We start from the raw sequence: 15,997 nt of genomic DNA, 5'->3' as shown, positions 1-15,997 counted from the left end.
GGCATCCGTGATGGGGAATACGGATGAGCCTAACGGGGTTCGGGGTGTGTGAAACGTCTGGGCAGAGTCATGCGACGATATATTTTTCTGTCATGGCAGAACAGGGCCAATTTAGGCCCATTGATTGGTGTGAACATGTGACACGTCCAGAGAGGAAGAGGATAAGTTGTCCAAGGGTGGAAGGGGGTGTTGCATGAGGGGAGGGGAGATGCATGAGTTGCCCCAGAAACAAGCAGGATCGATGGACCTATCGGAGGTCATTTCCTGAGTAACTGAAAGATAGGCTTGTTAGCCGATGGACTCGGTGGGAAGAGTGTTGCTTTATCTGTATCTCTAAGTCAGCATCTGGCAACTGGAAGCCATTCGGGATCGTTCACAGCACAGCCTCCCTTGTTCATCCCTATTAGCTAACTGTGTGTTAGTGCTGTTCCCTCTAACACCTCTAACCGATGAGAGAAACTCGCAGACGCACTAGCAGAGCAACACGAGGAACAAGTGGTGAGGAATCACACATTAGAGCTGAAGGCTAAAAACAACAACACTAACTGAAAAGCTGCAATTACCATATGAGCTTTAATCAGGAAATGCAAATAGAGGGTTTTTTGTCAGGAACATTGAGTCAGTGAGTTAAAAAGCTACTCTCTCTTTCTGTGTGTGTGTGTGTGTGTGTGTGTGTGTGTGTGTGTGTGTGTGTGTGTGTGTGTGTGTGTGTTCTGTTCCAGCTGAAATAAGCAAAATGAAGACGTGTTCTCTCTCCTCCCCCTCCCACCACCTCCAGTTTAATCACTTCTCTGCTCTCTATCCCAATTTCTCTCCTCTCTTCGCCATCTCCTCTATTCTCTCCATTTCCCTCTCTTCTCCTCCTTTCTGCTTTCCACTCCTCTCATCTTGCCTCATGTCTTCTTTCCTCCTAACCTTTCTTCTGCCTCTTTTTCTCTCACACATTCTCTTCTCTTCCTCTGTCAGTTCTCTGCATCCTTTCTCTGGCTATCATCCCTTCCTTTCTTCTTCATTTCTTCTCATCATTGCCCTGTAATACTCCACTGTCCACTTCCTGTCGCATCCTCTGCCTTCTGCTCCTCCTCCACTTCATCTTCTCCTCTCTTTCAACTATGGACCTCTGCGTCTCCTGCTTGCTGTCCATCTACTGCCCCTTCTTCCTGACCTCCTCTCCTCTAATCGTCTTGCATCACTCTCTCCATCCCCCTCCTCCTCTCTCCTCTCCTCGTTCAATCCCTTCCTCTCCACTGCCCTCACCCAAGCACTGGCTCTGCGGCGGTCACACTCCACTGCTCCTGGTCTGAGTGACAGCTGAGACAGGAGTGCTGGTGGTAATGGTGGTGGGGGTAGCACATCCCTCACTCTCTCTCTCTCTCTCTCTCGGGGGCCCTGCACACGCTTTTTTTTATTTCTTGTAGTTCTTTATTACTTGTATTTTCGCTCCAACACAATTATTGCAACTATTTATTATTTTACTCAGACTGAAGCTGCTGTTTTCTTATCAGTGTTAATTGCGGTGTGGGTTTGTGTTGTATGTCCTTCATGTGATGTCTTCCTGTTGCATCCAAATTGCCCTTTTTGGGACAAAGAAATAAACTGAACTGAACTGAACTGAAGGAGTTCCTCCACAGTCCAGCACAGGACATAAGATATCAGAGGGGACAGATGGAAGCAGAAAAAGGATATAAAAGCAAGCCAGTGAAAACGGGTAAAAATAAGCTTGTTTTCACCGTAAAAATAGCGATGTTAATGAATGATGTTAATGCAAATATAGTAACAAACTGTAGAAGCCTGTTTCATTTCTGCTGTTTTCTGTTGCCATTGGCAGTGATTCAAGAACGCAGCTGAGAATTCCAATGCATCCTCTGTGTTCTCATTTATTGATGGGCTGCTTAGGAGGTTTGTGTTTACATGTTCTTCTGCTGTCAGCATCTAATGTATAACGCCAAGCTTCCTGTATGCTCTTTGGTCTACTGCCTCAGCTAATGAGGCTCTTCCTTATGGATCAGGTCTTTGCAGAGTGCCATAAGCTATTGTTAAAAGTACTATGACAACCTGTTTTATGATGCCCTCATTCCCTGTGACGGGCTGACTGGTGTTCTAGTGTCTAGTTCCTGTCCTTAAAGTATCAGTTGTCTACATGTAGGAAGCCTGTTACTTTCTACAATTAAAAAACTTCTAGAAAAAAACGACTTTTTTTACTTGAAAGGAATGAATGACGTCAGAATTGAACAGTTGAGCAGTCCCCATTTAGAATGGTGTGAGAATCGCACAGAAGGCATGGACGTGTCATGACTGGCCAATCAGAGAGATTAAAAATCTTGTTAGGCGCTTCAAACCCCTGGCACATTCACGTGCTGTTATGCGCAATCTGATTTCCACTGATCCCCAAGCTGACATATGGGTAAACAGCCCCCATAGGCTCAACCCTCAGCAGTTATTAAGAGGAGAGAAATGCCCTTTGAGTGTGTGTGTGTGTGTGTGTGTGTGTGTGTGTGTGTGTGTACTCGACCGCGTCTGCCACTGAGAGAGCAGCGGCGAGAAGGCGGGGAGAGAGTCGTGGGCACGGAGCACGGAGCGAAGAGGTTTAATTAACGAGCCGCCGTCTCTGGAGCTTGTTCAGGGAGGGCACTGAGTGTGTGTGTGTGTGTATGTGTGTGTGAATGTGTGTGAATGTGAATATAAAAGTGTGTGCGTGTGTGTAGTTGTGGAAGTGTGCATATGTGGGGTCGGGGGGCTGGCACCAGTCAGTGGTACATGTCACTGAGCTCTGCCACCACCTAGACACTAGTCAACACATAATTACATTCTTCTGTAAACACACACAAACAAACACACAGGCACATTATTCAAACATACATACTGTATGCAAACACATACAAACATACGCTTGGACATAATTCTGTTGTATGTTAAGAAATATAAGCTCAGATAACAAAACAAAACAAAACACAGACACAAACACATACTCTCTCACACCCTCAGAAACACACACACACACACACACACACACACACACACACACACACACACACACACACACACACACACATACAGTACATAAACACACAGACACACACAGACACAGACACACACACACACACACAAACACACACACAAACACACACACACACACACACACACACACACACACACACACACACACACACACACACACACACACACAAATACGTATCTAAACAAATGCCAGGGGGATAGAGGGAGTAATTTTCCAGCTGAGGGCCCTGCAGTATTAGACAGCCCTGACATGGACAGCCCTGATCATTCCTGCCCACTGCCCAGCAGTGAGAGTGGGAGTGGGAGTGGCCAAATGAACAGCTCCATCTCAGTCAGAGCCAGCTCCTTCTCTGCCTGTTCATGTTACTCTAAACAACATGATGAATGGGTTTATTACACAGAGTTTTACAGTAATAATACACAATATAAATTATAATACAGAGATGTGAAGTGGAGGGCCACTTGTCTCCAGTTAAGTACTGCTTTTATACGTTACAAAAATCGAACTGGATTTATCAGGGCTGATGATTTGGGGCTTAAAATTCGACCAATCGAATCAAAGTAGACCTTTGATTTACATCCAATTTTGCTGAGCAAAATCTGAGGTTGTTAAAGGAATTATCCGGAGTAAAATGCACTTTAGATCAATTTACGGATGATTGGGAGTACATACGGGCTCTTTATGTGGTCGGATAGAGAGTCCAGAATGAATTTCATCAAGCCAGTACCTTTCCGGAAATGTTGCCATCTTTGCTGCCACCTTTAGGGGAGTCCTACGGAGACCTCGGGATACTTCGGTTTGGCTTTAGGGACCCTCTACTCACTACCATGTAAGTGTAATGTTGTTTGGAACTGTAGAAGAGGTATAAAAATAGCGTTTTGTAGCGGCGAAATAATATGCCCTTCTCACTTCCACGCTTTTTTTAGTTTTGACTAAAAACGGTAAAATCGAACTTTCTCAAAACACATCCGAATGACTCAACGTGTGTACTCCCAATCATCCGTAAATTGATCTAAAGTGCATTTTACTCCGGATAATTCCTTTAAGGTTGCTAAATTCCTGTCACTTTCACTGACATTTTACCAGAGGGCCCAGAGTGTTTATTCTACACTAAAGACTTGTGACTAGAGACAAGGCTATAATTTTAAAACGGGAGGAATTCATACAATAACAGTGGAATGAGGCGTTGTGGTCCATGGAAATCATCCCAGTGTTGCAATGGGAAATTCTGAGTGTTGTTAAATCCAATCATGACTATATAAGCATATGGGAGTTGCAGGGACACTACTCTTAGGTTTCAGCCACTGCAGATGTAATGAGGAAGCTTGGACATAATGTGGACCATGGGGGCATGTCAGAGACATACAAATCTGAATTTACATCACAAAAATGCTGAAGTTCTTTTTGAAGACAGCTACTGTGGACCCTCTGGCTCTGGATTTTTCCTTTGGACACACAAGTGAAAGCGATGGAGGCAGCCAAAATGCCTAAACTGGTCACACCCCTATGCCTGTGTCTGCTCTGCTCTGCTCTGCTCTGCTCTGGGAAGAACTGGTCACACCCCTATGCCTGTGTCTGCTCTGCTCTGCTCTGGGAAGAACTGGTCACACCCCTATGCCTGTGTCTGCTCTGCTCTGGGAAGAACTGGACACACCCCTATGCCTGTGTCTGCTCTGCTCTGCTCTGCTCTGCTCTGCTCTGGGAAGAACTGGTCACACCCCTATGCCTGTGTCTGCTCTGCTCTGGGAAGAACTGGACACACCCCTATGCCTGTGTCTGCTCTGCTCTGCTCTGGGAAGAACTGGTCACACCCCTATGCCTGTGTCTGCTCTGCTCTGGGAAGAACTGGTCACACCCCTATGCCTGTGTCTGCTCTGCTCTGCTCTGGGAAGAACTGGACACACCCCTATGCCTGTGTCTGCTCTGCTCTGGGAAGAACTGGTCACAACCCTATGCCTGTGTCTGCTCTGCTCTGGGAAGAACTGGTCACACCCCTATGGCTGTGTCTGCTCTGCTCTGGGAAGAACTGGTCACATGCAGATAAGCCTTTGTTGGTGGGGATTTGAGAGAGAGAGAGAGAGAGAGAGAGAGAGAGCACAGACCTAAGAGAAGCGCAATCAGCAGCCAGTGCGCATATCAGGTCAAGCCTTTTAGAAGAGGATACTCTGTGCATGTGTGTCAGTGTGTGTGTGTGTGTGTGTGTGTGTGTGTGTGTGTGTGTGTGTGTGTGTGTGTGTAAGAGAGAGTGTGTGAACATATGAAAACAGATAATATGAGGATGCACTTACTGCATCTGTGCTCATATTGTTTTGTAGCTCGTGGGGTTAAGCATTCATGCATATACAGCCATTGCTATCTAAGTTTTATAACCATACAAGCCATTGTCTAAAGTGTTTTAATAGTGAGTGAGAAGCCATTGCGTCTACATTTGAGTGTGTATGAATAAGCGAGAGCGCACCATCATGTGTCCCACATTCAGTTCCTCCATAAAAGGCGAGAAGAACACAGAACACTGCTCCGCTGGGAGACGGCGTCAGCGGCGGTGCCTGTCACAATGGCTGTGAGGGGCCACACAAAGCCGGCGTTAAATCTCATTAAGGCGCCGCTCGGCATTTCCGCCAGGCCAGAAAGCTCCACTGCTGCCTCTGACACGGCTGTACAAGCACTTACACTCACTTAACTCGCCTTTTCACAGGGACTGGCTCTGTGTGTGTGTGTGTGTATGTGTGTGTGTGTGTGTGTGTGTGTGTGTGAACCTGGCAGAATAGGGCTGACTGCCTGGCTGGCTTGCCCATGATAATGAAGCCTTTTCATCCCAAACAGGCATAGCGGAGGACTACAGGGCCACAGCTATAGGCTCCAGCCTTCCCAACCACTGTTGCCATTCTTCGGATCTGACCACTACCACTGTCATATCTCCTAAACGCTTTGATGCCAGTTTGCATTTAAATGGGAGACGCGGCGACGCATGCAACAACTCGGTGATGTACTCCGAGTGTCGTATAGGTGCACAATGGCGGGTTGGGTTTCTAACAGGCGACTAGCACGGTGTCTACACGGAGGGTGAGCGTGACAAGCTCAACTGTCACAGTCGGTGTGTGTGAGCACGCTCAGAAGAGGAACGGGGCTGACAGCTGGACATGAGCAGAGCGAGGGGTGTCACATAGGTAATCCTCTGGCATCTTTCAGGGGCGTCTCTTCAGCTGGGGTAGAGGCATGGGGTCGGGGGGTGGGAAAGGGTGTCGTCTGTTACACACACTTACCCCCATAAACAATTCTCTTTTATCCGGCCCCGCAAAGAACCATTTTACAACATCAATGTGGGCATTCTGTGTGAACGATGGGGGATCTGCGTATTCAGTGTGGAGAAGTTGGTAAGGCTGGGAGAGGAGGGGCGAGGGAGGGAAGAGGAGGAGGAGGAGGAGGAGGAGGAGGAGGGGGATCAGATCAAGAGCACAGGGAAGCTTCAGAGGACCATGCCATTGTTGATGCTGCTGAGGTGTCTGTTTGAATGCTTGTGTCAGCTAAAGCCTGAGGTGGGAGTGCTCCCAGTTCTGAGATACTGTTTCTCCGCCTCAGTCCCACTCACATGGGAGTCAAGCTTCTGCACACACACTCTCCTCTCATACACACTTGCAAATGACACCCACAGATGTAAATATGCACACATACACACACATGGTATCATACACACTTCAATTTATGTGATGAGATGCTACATCATTACCGGCACACTAGGCATACACATACACACACACAGATATACCTCAAATACTTACAAACAGGAACCAAGCACATAAGAGTCAGCACACATATTCTGTACATTAGGCATCCTAATATGCACACACACATGTTTACTGCCAGATATACACTTCTGTGCTTTGGTACATACATAAATGCAGATGCATACATAACACACACACACACACACACACACACACACACACACACACACACACACACACACACACACACACACACACACACATATAACCTGCTGCATCCTAAGTGCTCCTCACTCTGATTAACTTGTGCGAGGAGAATGAATCATTCCCTCAGACAGACAGGCATTTTGCTCACTCCTACCTACTGATGCATCAACGCATCTTTCTGTGACAATCACACTATGTGGAATTTTAAACAGGCACACTTACCCTCCCTCCCACCAACCCAACCACACACACACACACACACACACACACACACAACAACACGATACGGAAAGTACCCCACATCTGCAAAGGATCCATCTTCTGGGACGAGGTGGGTTGGAGCAGAGCAGCATATTAGTTTCCTGCTCTTTCCTCAGCCCCTTCCGCGCAGGTTTAATTAGAATATATGAACCTTATATAAACTTCTCCCCTCTCGAGACATTTAAAAACCCCAGCCCTCCGCTACACTCATAAAACACCAGTTTATTTTAGTGCACTTCTGGAGCTCATGTCTGGAGTAAGGGCGGTGTGAGGGCCAGCTAAGTCCTCGAGGTGACTACTGGAGCCAAGAGCATTGGCCGAATTTAGGAACTACGCTTAAGCTTTTTCAGCGAATGGATGATGAATAAGGGGGTCTTCTCTGCGGCTGGACATGATGAAATCCTGACTTTCCGTTTCAGCAGCGTGAGAGATGAAATCCTCTGAGGGTAGCCCGTGGTGTTCGAGCTATCTCAAAGGCTCTCCACCATCTGTTAACATAGCCCTCTCCGAAAAATGGGCAGGATGAATCGAATGAGCAGATCAAAGAAGAGCCATTTCATTTGTCTTGTCTATGGAGTTAGCTGACTCAAGCGTGTAATGCTACTATTACTATTCAGCAGTCTCAGCCTAATGCTCCACATGGAATTAGCACCTTATGATCAGGATAATTCCCCAGCATTTGCAATATACCCAGTCAAAGAGGAACACTTACGATAGAAAAATATTCTATCAGCTGTGTTTGCCATCATTGATTTTAACAGCATCTAGTGACAAAACTGGCTGAAATTATTCCACCCTCAGAGAGAGATTTATGACCATATATAATGTCTCTATCAAAATTGCGTAAAGAGTAGAGCAAGCCTCCTACAATAAAGTGCAAACTGTACTAACTACTGTTTTACCAAAAAAAAAAAATGTTATCATCATGTTCTTTATAAACAAAGTCTACATGTAGATTTGCGTGTTGTTTGTATATTATCTATATTTTGTAGTGTATATTGCCTACATATTGTCTGTGCTGCTAAAGTTACACTATCAGCTGGATTCAAATTCCCTATGTTAACAAACACTTGGCCAATACAATCTGATTCTGATGAAATCTGATTCTTATTTTGATAACAAACTACAACAGAGGCTAGCTACACTCCTAAGATCAAAGTCATTTTTTTAAATATACCCAGGACTGTTCCCAGTGACATCTTTTCTGTAATACGGCTGCACAAGGCTTTAATGTGCTCAACAGGGCTCCAGTCTCATACCCATTCATTAACAAGAAATATTTACATTTATTTAGGGATGGCCTCAAGCATGTGATATAATCTGGAAAAATGATCCCCAGCCTGAAGCTAGTCTGGCTGGAGATAACCATCACATATCATGGCCGGGTTCAGGTTTGACGTTCGATAGGACGTCACTGTGTTTCTAACGGCACAGATCTGCAGGTTGGTCAGAGATCCCTGTGTGTTGTGTCTGCCCTGAGCGTGTCGGCCTGTCTATCACACGAAGGTCGACTGTATCATTCACTGACCTGACAGATGCTTGTTGCCAATCCCATGGGAGATATATACGGTATCGGTTTGCACCTGTAACCCGCAGACCCTGCGACATTTTACCATCTATTTTTAACTGTAATTTCACGCTCCTGCACATCTGACTTATGATATGAATCGTGATCACTTAATAATTGGCCACTCCCCAGGAATAATGAGAACGTTAATAAAGCATGCTAAAAACCCCACTATGAGGAATACGTTATGAGAAGAAATAATGTCAGCCTTTCAAAGGTTGAAAGATTACACAATGTATGAAGACATTCACTAGGGATTCTCATTACTCGTTCACATTAATAACAATAGTGGCTACAGTACCTTTCTAATTCAATTGAGGGATGTCATATTCACAGACTGCAAGAGGATGTGAACCTGGGGAACTCATTGTAATGTCACACATGTGATTGCAGGTTCTGTTACAAAAGTGTTCCACATTTGAGCGTTCAGCATTTGACTATGCCACAGTGGTACAGTAGGAGGAGCGGAAAGCAGATAATAATAAGTTGATGGGCAAAGCTGTGATTGACAGTGGCAGTGACGTGACGTGACGTGACGTGACATGTTTCCTGGCGGCGGCGCTTACCTGATACGTGTTGTCAAAGCTGTCATACATGAACCGCGTGATCAGAGACGTCTTCCCCACTGCAAGACACAACACAAGAGAGAGAGAAGGTGTTTATGGAACGACATTCACCGGAGAGGATAGGGTAAAGACATGAGACAGGTGTTCCTGAGGCCCTCAGCCTCAGCATATGGTGATTGATCTAGGCAACGTCTGGCAGGTTCGGTGCAACTGATTGCCACCTAGAGAACTAATTACTGGTTACTGGTTGGAACGGCTGACTGTAAGGTCAGCACTGCCGTTGGACGAGTTGAGGCAATTATAGCATTATAACTTATGTGCAATCATCAGACAGTCTGACAGAGACAGATAGAAAGAGAGAGAGAGAGAGAGAGAGAGAAGAGAAAGAAAGAAATAACATCCTTTAAACGTTACATCAGACAGGCTTCCCAAAGAGCAGGGGAAATGAGCGGAGGCATGTGGTATGTGATTATCCATCACATTAACAGCTATTTTCAACATTAGCATTTGGAACACTTCTTTGATGTATGCTGCCATCAACTCCAATGGCGAGACTTTTTTCGCATTAAATAAGTTCTGTCCCATTCATTACAGCATGCAGCTGGGCTATATGTGTGTGCCTGTGACAGTTTCTGTCCTATTTCTCATCTCTCTCTCCAGTTTCTGCTTCCCTCTAGCAGATGAAACGTTTCTGATGTTCAACAGAGCTGCACCGCTCCTGACCTGAAATCCCGCTGCGACGTCTCTCGCTGTGAGCTGAAATAAACCCACAATGCATCAGGCAATGTGCTTTCCTCTTTCAACTTCACATTACTCTACCCTGACCACTACTAACCAACCTGAGATAAGGGCCGTTCCAGACACTGATACTATCCACACACAAAAAGAAGAGCTACTGATATAACAGTAACATGTCTTAATTCACCACATAAGTGCCTCAACATAACCGTATCAATTGACTTATACACCATACAAACACACAGACAAACATTCACATATATTTGCACAAATTCAAGGATTAGGTCTGGGGTATGAGTCAGACACAGTATCAATTGGTTGGGCAGACTTCACAGTGAGCTAACTGTGACGAAAAACTGCCCACCAGAAGTCATTTAAATGCTAATTTCACCAAAGACATTAGTCCACCTGATGCTACCATGAGAGGGATCTAAATTAATAGGGCTCACACACAGGCTTGTGTAAAGCTTTTCAGCAAATAGAGAATTATGGTCTTACCTTAATGCTGCCTCCTTTTAAAACCTACATTATTGATCTTGTGAGCAGCTGTTTTTAAGTCCACACAAAATATCCTAAACCGTGCTGATCCAAGTAGAGTGAGGTATTTCCAAAGCTCGGAAAAGTAGCCTCACAGTCAATGTCACAAAACAAAATATAAATGCAAAACAGATTTTGGCCTCCATTTTTCTGAGTGCACATCTCTCCATGGAAAACAAGCCAGCCAGAAACGATCGCTTAAACTAGCTTCAGCCATGGCTGATCTGCACTAAACTGTGGATGCCTAAGTTTAGACATACTCAATATTTAATATTACACCATTTATGAAGTTAATCAACTGTAGTTTTCAGAGGCGAGGCACAAGAGAAATGGCCGATGTGGAGAGTAGTCAGCAACACTGCCTGTGATGAACTATAGATGAGAGAGTGAGGCTTCCACTTTCCCTCGGTGGAGATATTAACGAGGGTCCAAGAAAAAGATGCAGGGATAGAAAGAGAGAAGGTGAAAGGGGTGATCTACGACTATCTCTTATAGCCTGTGCAAAGAAATAAGATGGGTCACCATTTTATGGCCAGATAACGCGGCAAGAAACTTTTCCAGACTACAAAAATAAGGAGTGTAGAAATTCCGCAAGCATATTTTGAAATAGGGAGAATCAGGCTATAAAAGATGGCAGGTTGGATTTGCTGGCAGCTTGGAAAAGGGGGAAAGTGGTGAGAACGAGTATACCTGCAGGCAGCAGCCAACTCGACTGTGAATTTAAATCAGCGCAGATGGGAGAGGGGAAGATGTTAATGGGAGATACTTGTAAGAAAATCACCCTCTCAAAGATATCAAGACACATACGAAACATCTGTGCTTCTGGCTATGACCGTGAACTGGATAGTGAGAAGTAGGATGAAAGAGGCAAAGAAGTGTGTGTGTGTGTGGGGGGGGGGTACAAGGAAGAGCTGAAGAGATGGAGGCCAGATAAGCTCTTAAAATAATACCCCAGCCTGAAATCACTCCCATCGTTCCGAGCAGCCCCACCCCGTGGAAAAACCCCAATGTGCAATGAACTGGTTGATTTGCTGCTATTTTTTTTGCATGGTCAACAAAACATAAAAGGAACTAGTGCAGAGAAGCTATCAGTCTGAGGCTGAGAGGGCCTGTCACAGAAACACTGGGGAATTCAAAATAATAGACTCAGCTCTCTGCTCTGTGCAGCAATTGGCCACACCCTTGACATCCTTCCCATTCAATCAACATAACATTTTACTCAGACTACACCAATTCTTATAGGACTGGGACAACAAACGAGATGCATTCAAATGCATACATATACAAACGTCAAGGAAATTAATTTCTAGCTGCTAGTCATATACTGTATCAAGACAGCAGTATTCATGCTCTCTCAGTGAGAGGTTCTCACATTGACTTCTGAGGCGCACCACGACTGCAATGTTTTCCCTTTTATTTCTCCTTCCTCCTCTGCAGATGATTAAAGCCATCCCATAATGATAATGCCCTTCATTAGCTCCATCAGGTGGGTTCAGCTGATCAAATGCAGCCCTGGTTTTGTGAGCTGTGGTGGGACATGAAAGTAGGGAGAGCATGCAGTGATGGGGTTCCCCACGAGCAGGATGGGGGATTCCTCACAAGTTGCCATTTGCCATTTCATACTCATCTCTAACAAGATGACATCACCACAGGAACAGATTCATGTGACTCATACCACTGACATGGGCCATCACTTCCCACAAGAGTAGAGAGACGCTTGTTAAGGATGTTTGTTCTTTCAAACAGAGGAACTCTGTAAACTAACAAGGCTTATGTCTGATACTGTGCTTCAAATATCATCAGGCCTGTGACAAACTGTTGAACTCCTTCAGTGATCTAGTATTTGTGTGTATGTGTGCGTGTGTGTGTGTGTGTGTGTGTATGTGTGTGTGGGATGAGTCATCAAATCATCAAGCACATTGCATATAGTAGCCTTTATTATACTGCTATTGATGTATAGTGCCTGAGATGTGTTATCTATAACATTGCATTATTGATATAGGCCTAACAAGAGAATGCAATCAATGCTAATGTACTCCTGAGAAAGCATTCATACATTTGGAAAATCCTAATCACCATTACTGTTATTGCTGCTATTTCTCCTGCTATAAACTGCCATATATAACAGAATTCCATTCAAAGAGAAAATGGAAGCTTTTCTTTTTAAAGGTAAACTATGCAGTATTGGCAATTTCCTTACTGTTTTCTCGGTTTTTGCTTCTTTTTCGCTGGCTCTGTTATGACGAATGTCTGAGAAACTCCATCGCTACCTTTTTCTAGCCGGTGCCTGGCGTGTATGTGTATTTGAATGCAGTAAAGCAATTCGTTACACTCGTTATACTTCCTGACACTGAGGCTGTCGGCCCGCCGGCCCACAGTTGCAAGGGTGGTTTTTCCGCTCACAGGCGCTAGGGGGAAGCGAGACGGCCACCATTCACCCCGAAAAAAGTCATATAACCATTCCAATGACTCTGAAGCTGTTAAATTAAGCTAAATTAAGCTAAAAAACTAGCATATTAAGCCAAAAAACCTGCATAGTGTGCCTTTAATATGTAGACCAATATACAGTGAATAAAAGACCTTGTCCTTGACACTGCACTAATAATTTATTATGACCGCCGCGCAGCGAACATATGTAACCCCATATGGATAGCATGGAACCATCGTTTTTCGTTTTGATCTGTAGCCCCCCCGCTGGACTGCACCCCCCGAAAGGAGGGTAGGGCAGACACAGTTTTCTGTGAATATCTCGAGAACCGTAAGGTTTAGGAGGACCATTTTTTTGTATGTTGATCTCAAGGGGCCATGTCAACCCATTCCATAACCACTCATTTCATGTATAAGCCACCTAGTTAAACACAAAAAAAAAGTAAAAAATTAGGTGTTGTAATCGCAGGTATCTGTGACCTAACATAGTCAAAACTGCACGAAATTGGAAGTGTAGGATCATTATGACACCCTCTGAATGCACGCCAAGTTTCGTGGAATTCCGTTCATGGGGGGCCACACAATAAATTAATTTATGTTACTATACACCAACTGGCCTGTAGGTGGCCGGAGACAGTTTTCTGTGAATATCTCGAGAACCGTGGGGCCTAGGAGGCCTTTTTTTTTTGTATGTTGGTCTTAAGGGGCATGTCAACCTATCCCATTACCACTTATTTCATGTATAGCGCCACCTAGTTAAAAAAAAAAAAAGCAAAAAATTAGGTGTTTTCATCACAATATCTCTGGCTGACATGTTAAAACTGCCTGAAATTGAAAGTGTAGGATCATTATGACACCCTCGAATGTATGCCAAGTTTTGTGAACTTTCGTTCATGGGGCCTTACAATAAAATAATTTATGTGTACATTTAGTGACCATTACACCAACAAGGATTCCCGACACTGAAAGACCGGGTACACCGAAACTTGGTGGGCATGTAACCCCACATGAATAGCATGGAACCATCGTTTTTCGTTTTGATCTGTAGCCCCCCCGCTGTACTGGACCGCCCGAAAGGAGGGTAGGGCAGACACAGTTTTCTATGAATATCTTGAGAACCGTAGGGCCTAGGATGACCCATTTTTTTCCATTATGTTTGCCTCCAGGGGTCATGTTAACCCATTCCATGTGCACACATGTGCATAAACAGATACACACGCACACACATACATTCACAGTAATCATATCGCATGACACATACTCACACAGTAGACATATGTATGCATGCATGCACATGCACAAACACACATACGCAGGCAAACACACAAGCACACAAACACACAGACACACACACCCACACACATAAACATAATAAACGTGTACATCGCACACATGCACACAATTCAAGAATTTCTCAGAATTATGAACAGGCAAGATGGGGGTGGGATTGTATAAAATTAATTTTACATGTGAAATCTATGAACTAATCATGTTTTGGTACTTGTTGTCTAGCAGATACCAGTGAGAATTGAGTGTGGATAATGCAATTTAGTGAGACAGTTAGAATCCTATAGGCCTTTCAGCGTGATTTATTTTTGTGGAAAAAATGTGCTGGACTGGGCGGCGGTCATATTTTGTACAGCTCTGCGGTACATCTAGTTGGAATAGCAACACCCACATTTGTCAATGTCAGACCCCACCTTTTCCCCGGAACTGAAAACAGCTCCATCAAAATTAGATGCATCTTCTTATCGTGCCCTCACTCATTTCAGAGATGACCTCCTTTACGATACCTCTCTTTGTATATCACTTCTGACTGATGATTACTAGTGTGAGCTATCACAGTGCCCCACTTCAGCCAAAACACCAGCGCAGGGGGATTAGCCTGCAAGGCCAGTCTGCAATTACATCACTCAGGTGCATCATTTCTATTTAGAGAGAGAGAGAGAAAGAGAGAGAGCGAGAGAGAGATGCGAAATAGATAGAGGCATAGAGTGAGCGAGAGACTTGATTGTTTTCATGCTTATTACAATAAATTATCCCATCCATCCAGAGATGTTGACTGGATCGCTGTTGTGGTGGCTGAGATGAAGGCATTCACATTCATTGGAGTCTCCTCTGCCAAACCACCAGTGGTATTAATTATGAACGCTTATGCAAAGAGCCCTTATCAGACTGAGTAATTATCCTCATTTGTGGCCTCTTTGTGTTGCCGTATCTGCCAAACAGGATCTCGTCTCGAGCCTTAATTAGTCATTATGCTAATTAATATGAACTCGTTAATCAATATCTTCACATGTTGGGACATGGATGTGCACTAGCTTTGTCTATGAGCAATCTGAAATGCTTCCCCAAGGCGAATTCTGAAATATGAACTTACAATTTTGGTAATCAGTATACTGTATAATTGTTTTACTCTATGCTACAATGTAATCAAATCCATGTGGTTTAGACACGCGAAAAGATTATCTGCACATGAAAAACTGCATACATTATCTGCTGCATTTAAAGCAATGTCAAGCAAGTTCCACTTGCAAATAGAAAGTGTTACATCCTTTAGTCATATGACTAAAATGATGAATGATCATACATGTAAAAAATATTATTTGTTGTTCTTCCATGGCCTACCATAGCCAAAGGACTTGCTTTGACCTCCAAAGCTACTCATAGATTTTACTGAAGAGTTAATGGCTGTTTCACAGCACGAAACAAATCGCAACATGACAACAGAGATGAAGAGGAAAGAACAAGAAACACAGTGTGGAGAAGAGAACGATGCTATGAAAAGCCCACAGAAAACACCAGAAAACTCTCAAAGGTAAGTAACCATGGTGACAGATGGAAAGTCCCTCACGTCTCTCACCAGCAACAGAACTCGACTGAAATTCTTGTTCTAAGGGCTCATTATTCCCACTAAAACTCTGTGTTCTTCAGACTGTAGGTTTTTGGT

At 44.3% G+C, this 15,997-nt stretch overlaps 1 protein-coding gene across 2 annotated transcripts in view; it reads right to left on the bottom strand.

The window, feature by feature from the left end:
• The window catches only part of rab6ba (RAB6B, member RAS oncogene family a), an 85,694-nt gene that overhangs the window by 35,425 nt on the left and 34,272 nt on the right, over positions 1–15,997 (bottom strand). For both annotated transcript variants that reach the window (XM_048253343.1, XM_048253345.1), the window contains exon 2: positions 9,346–9,404. In XM_048253343.1, the coding sequence (XP_048109300.1) occupies positions 9,346–9,404 (59 nt within the window). The remainder of the gene's footprint in view (positions 1–9,345; positions 9,405–15,997) is intronic.

Source organism: Alosa alosa, chromosome 9 (assembly GCF_017589495.1).
Source record: "Alosa alosa isolate M-15738 ecotype Scorff River chromosome 9, AALO_Geno_1.1, whole genome shotgun sequence".
In the NCBI taxonomy this organism is placed as follows: Eukaryota; Metazoa; Chordata; class Actinopteri; order Clupeiformes; family Clupeidae; genus Alosa; species Alosa alosa.
This window is presented reverse-complemented; position numbering and strand designations above follow the sequence as displayed.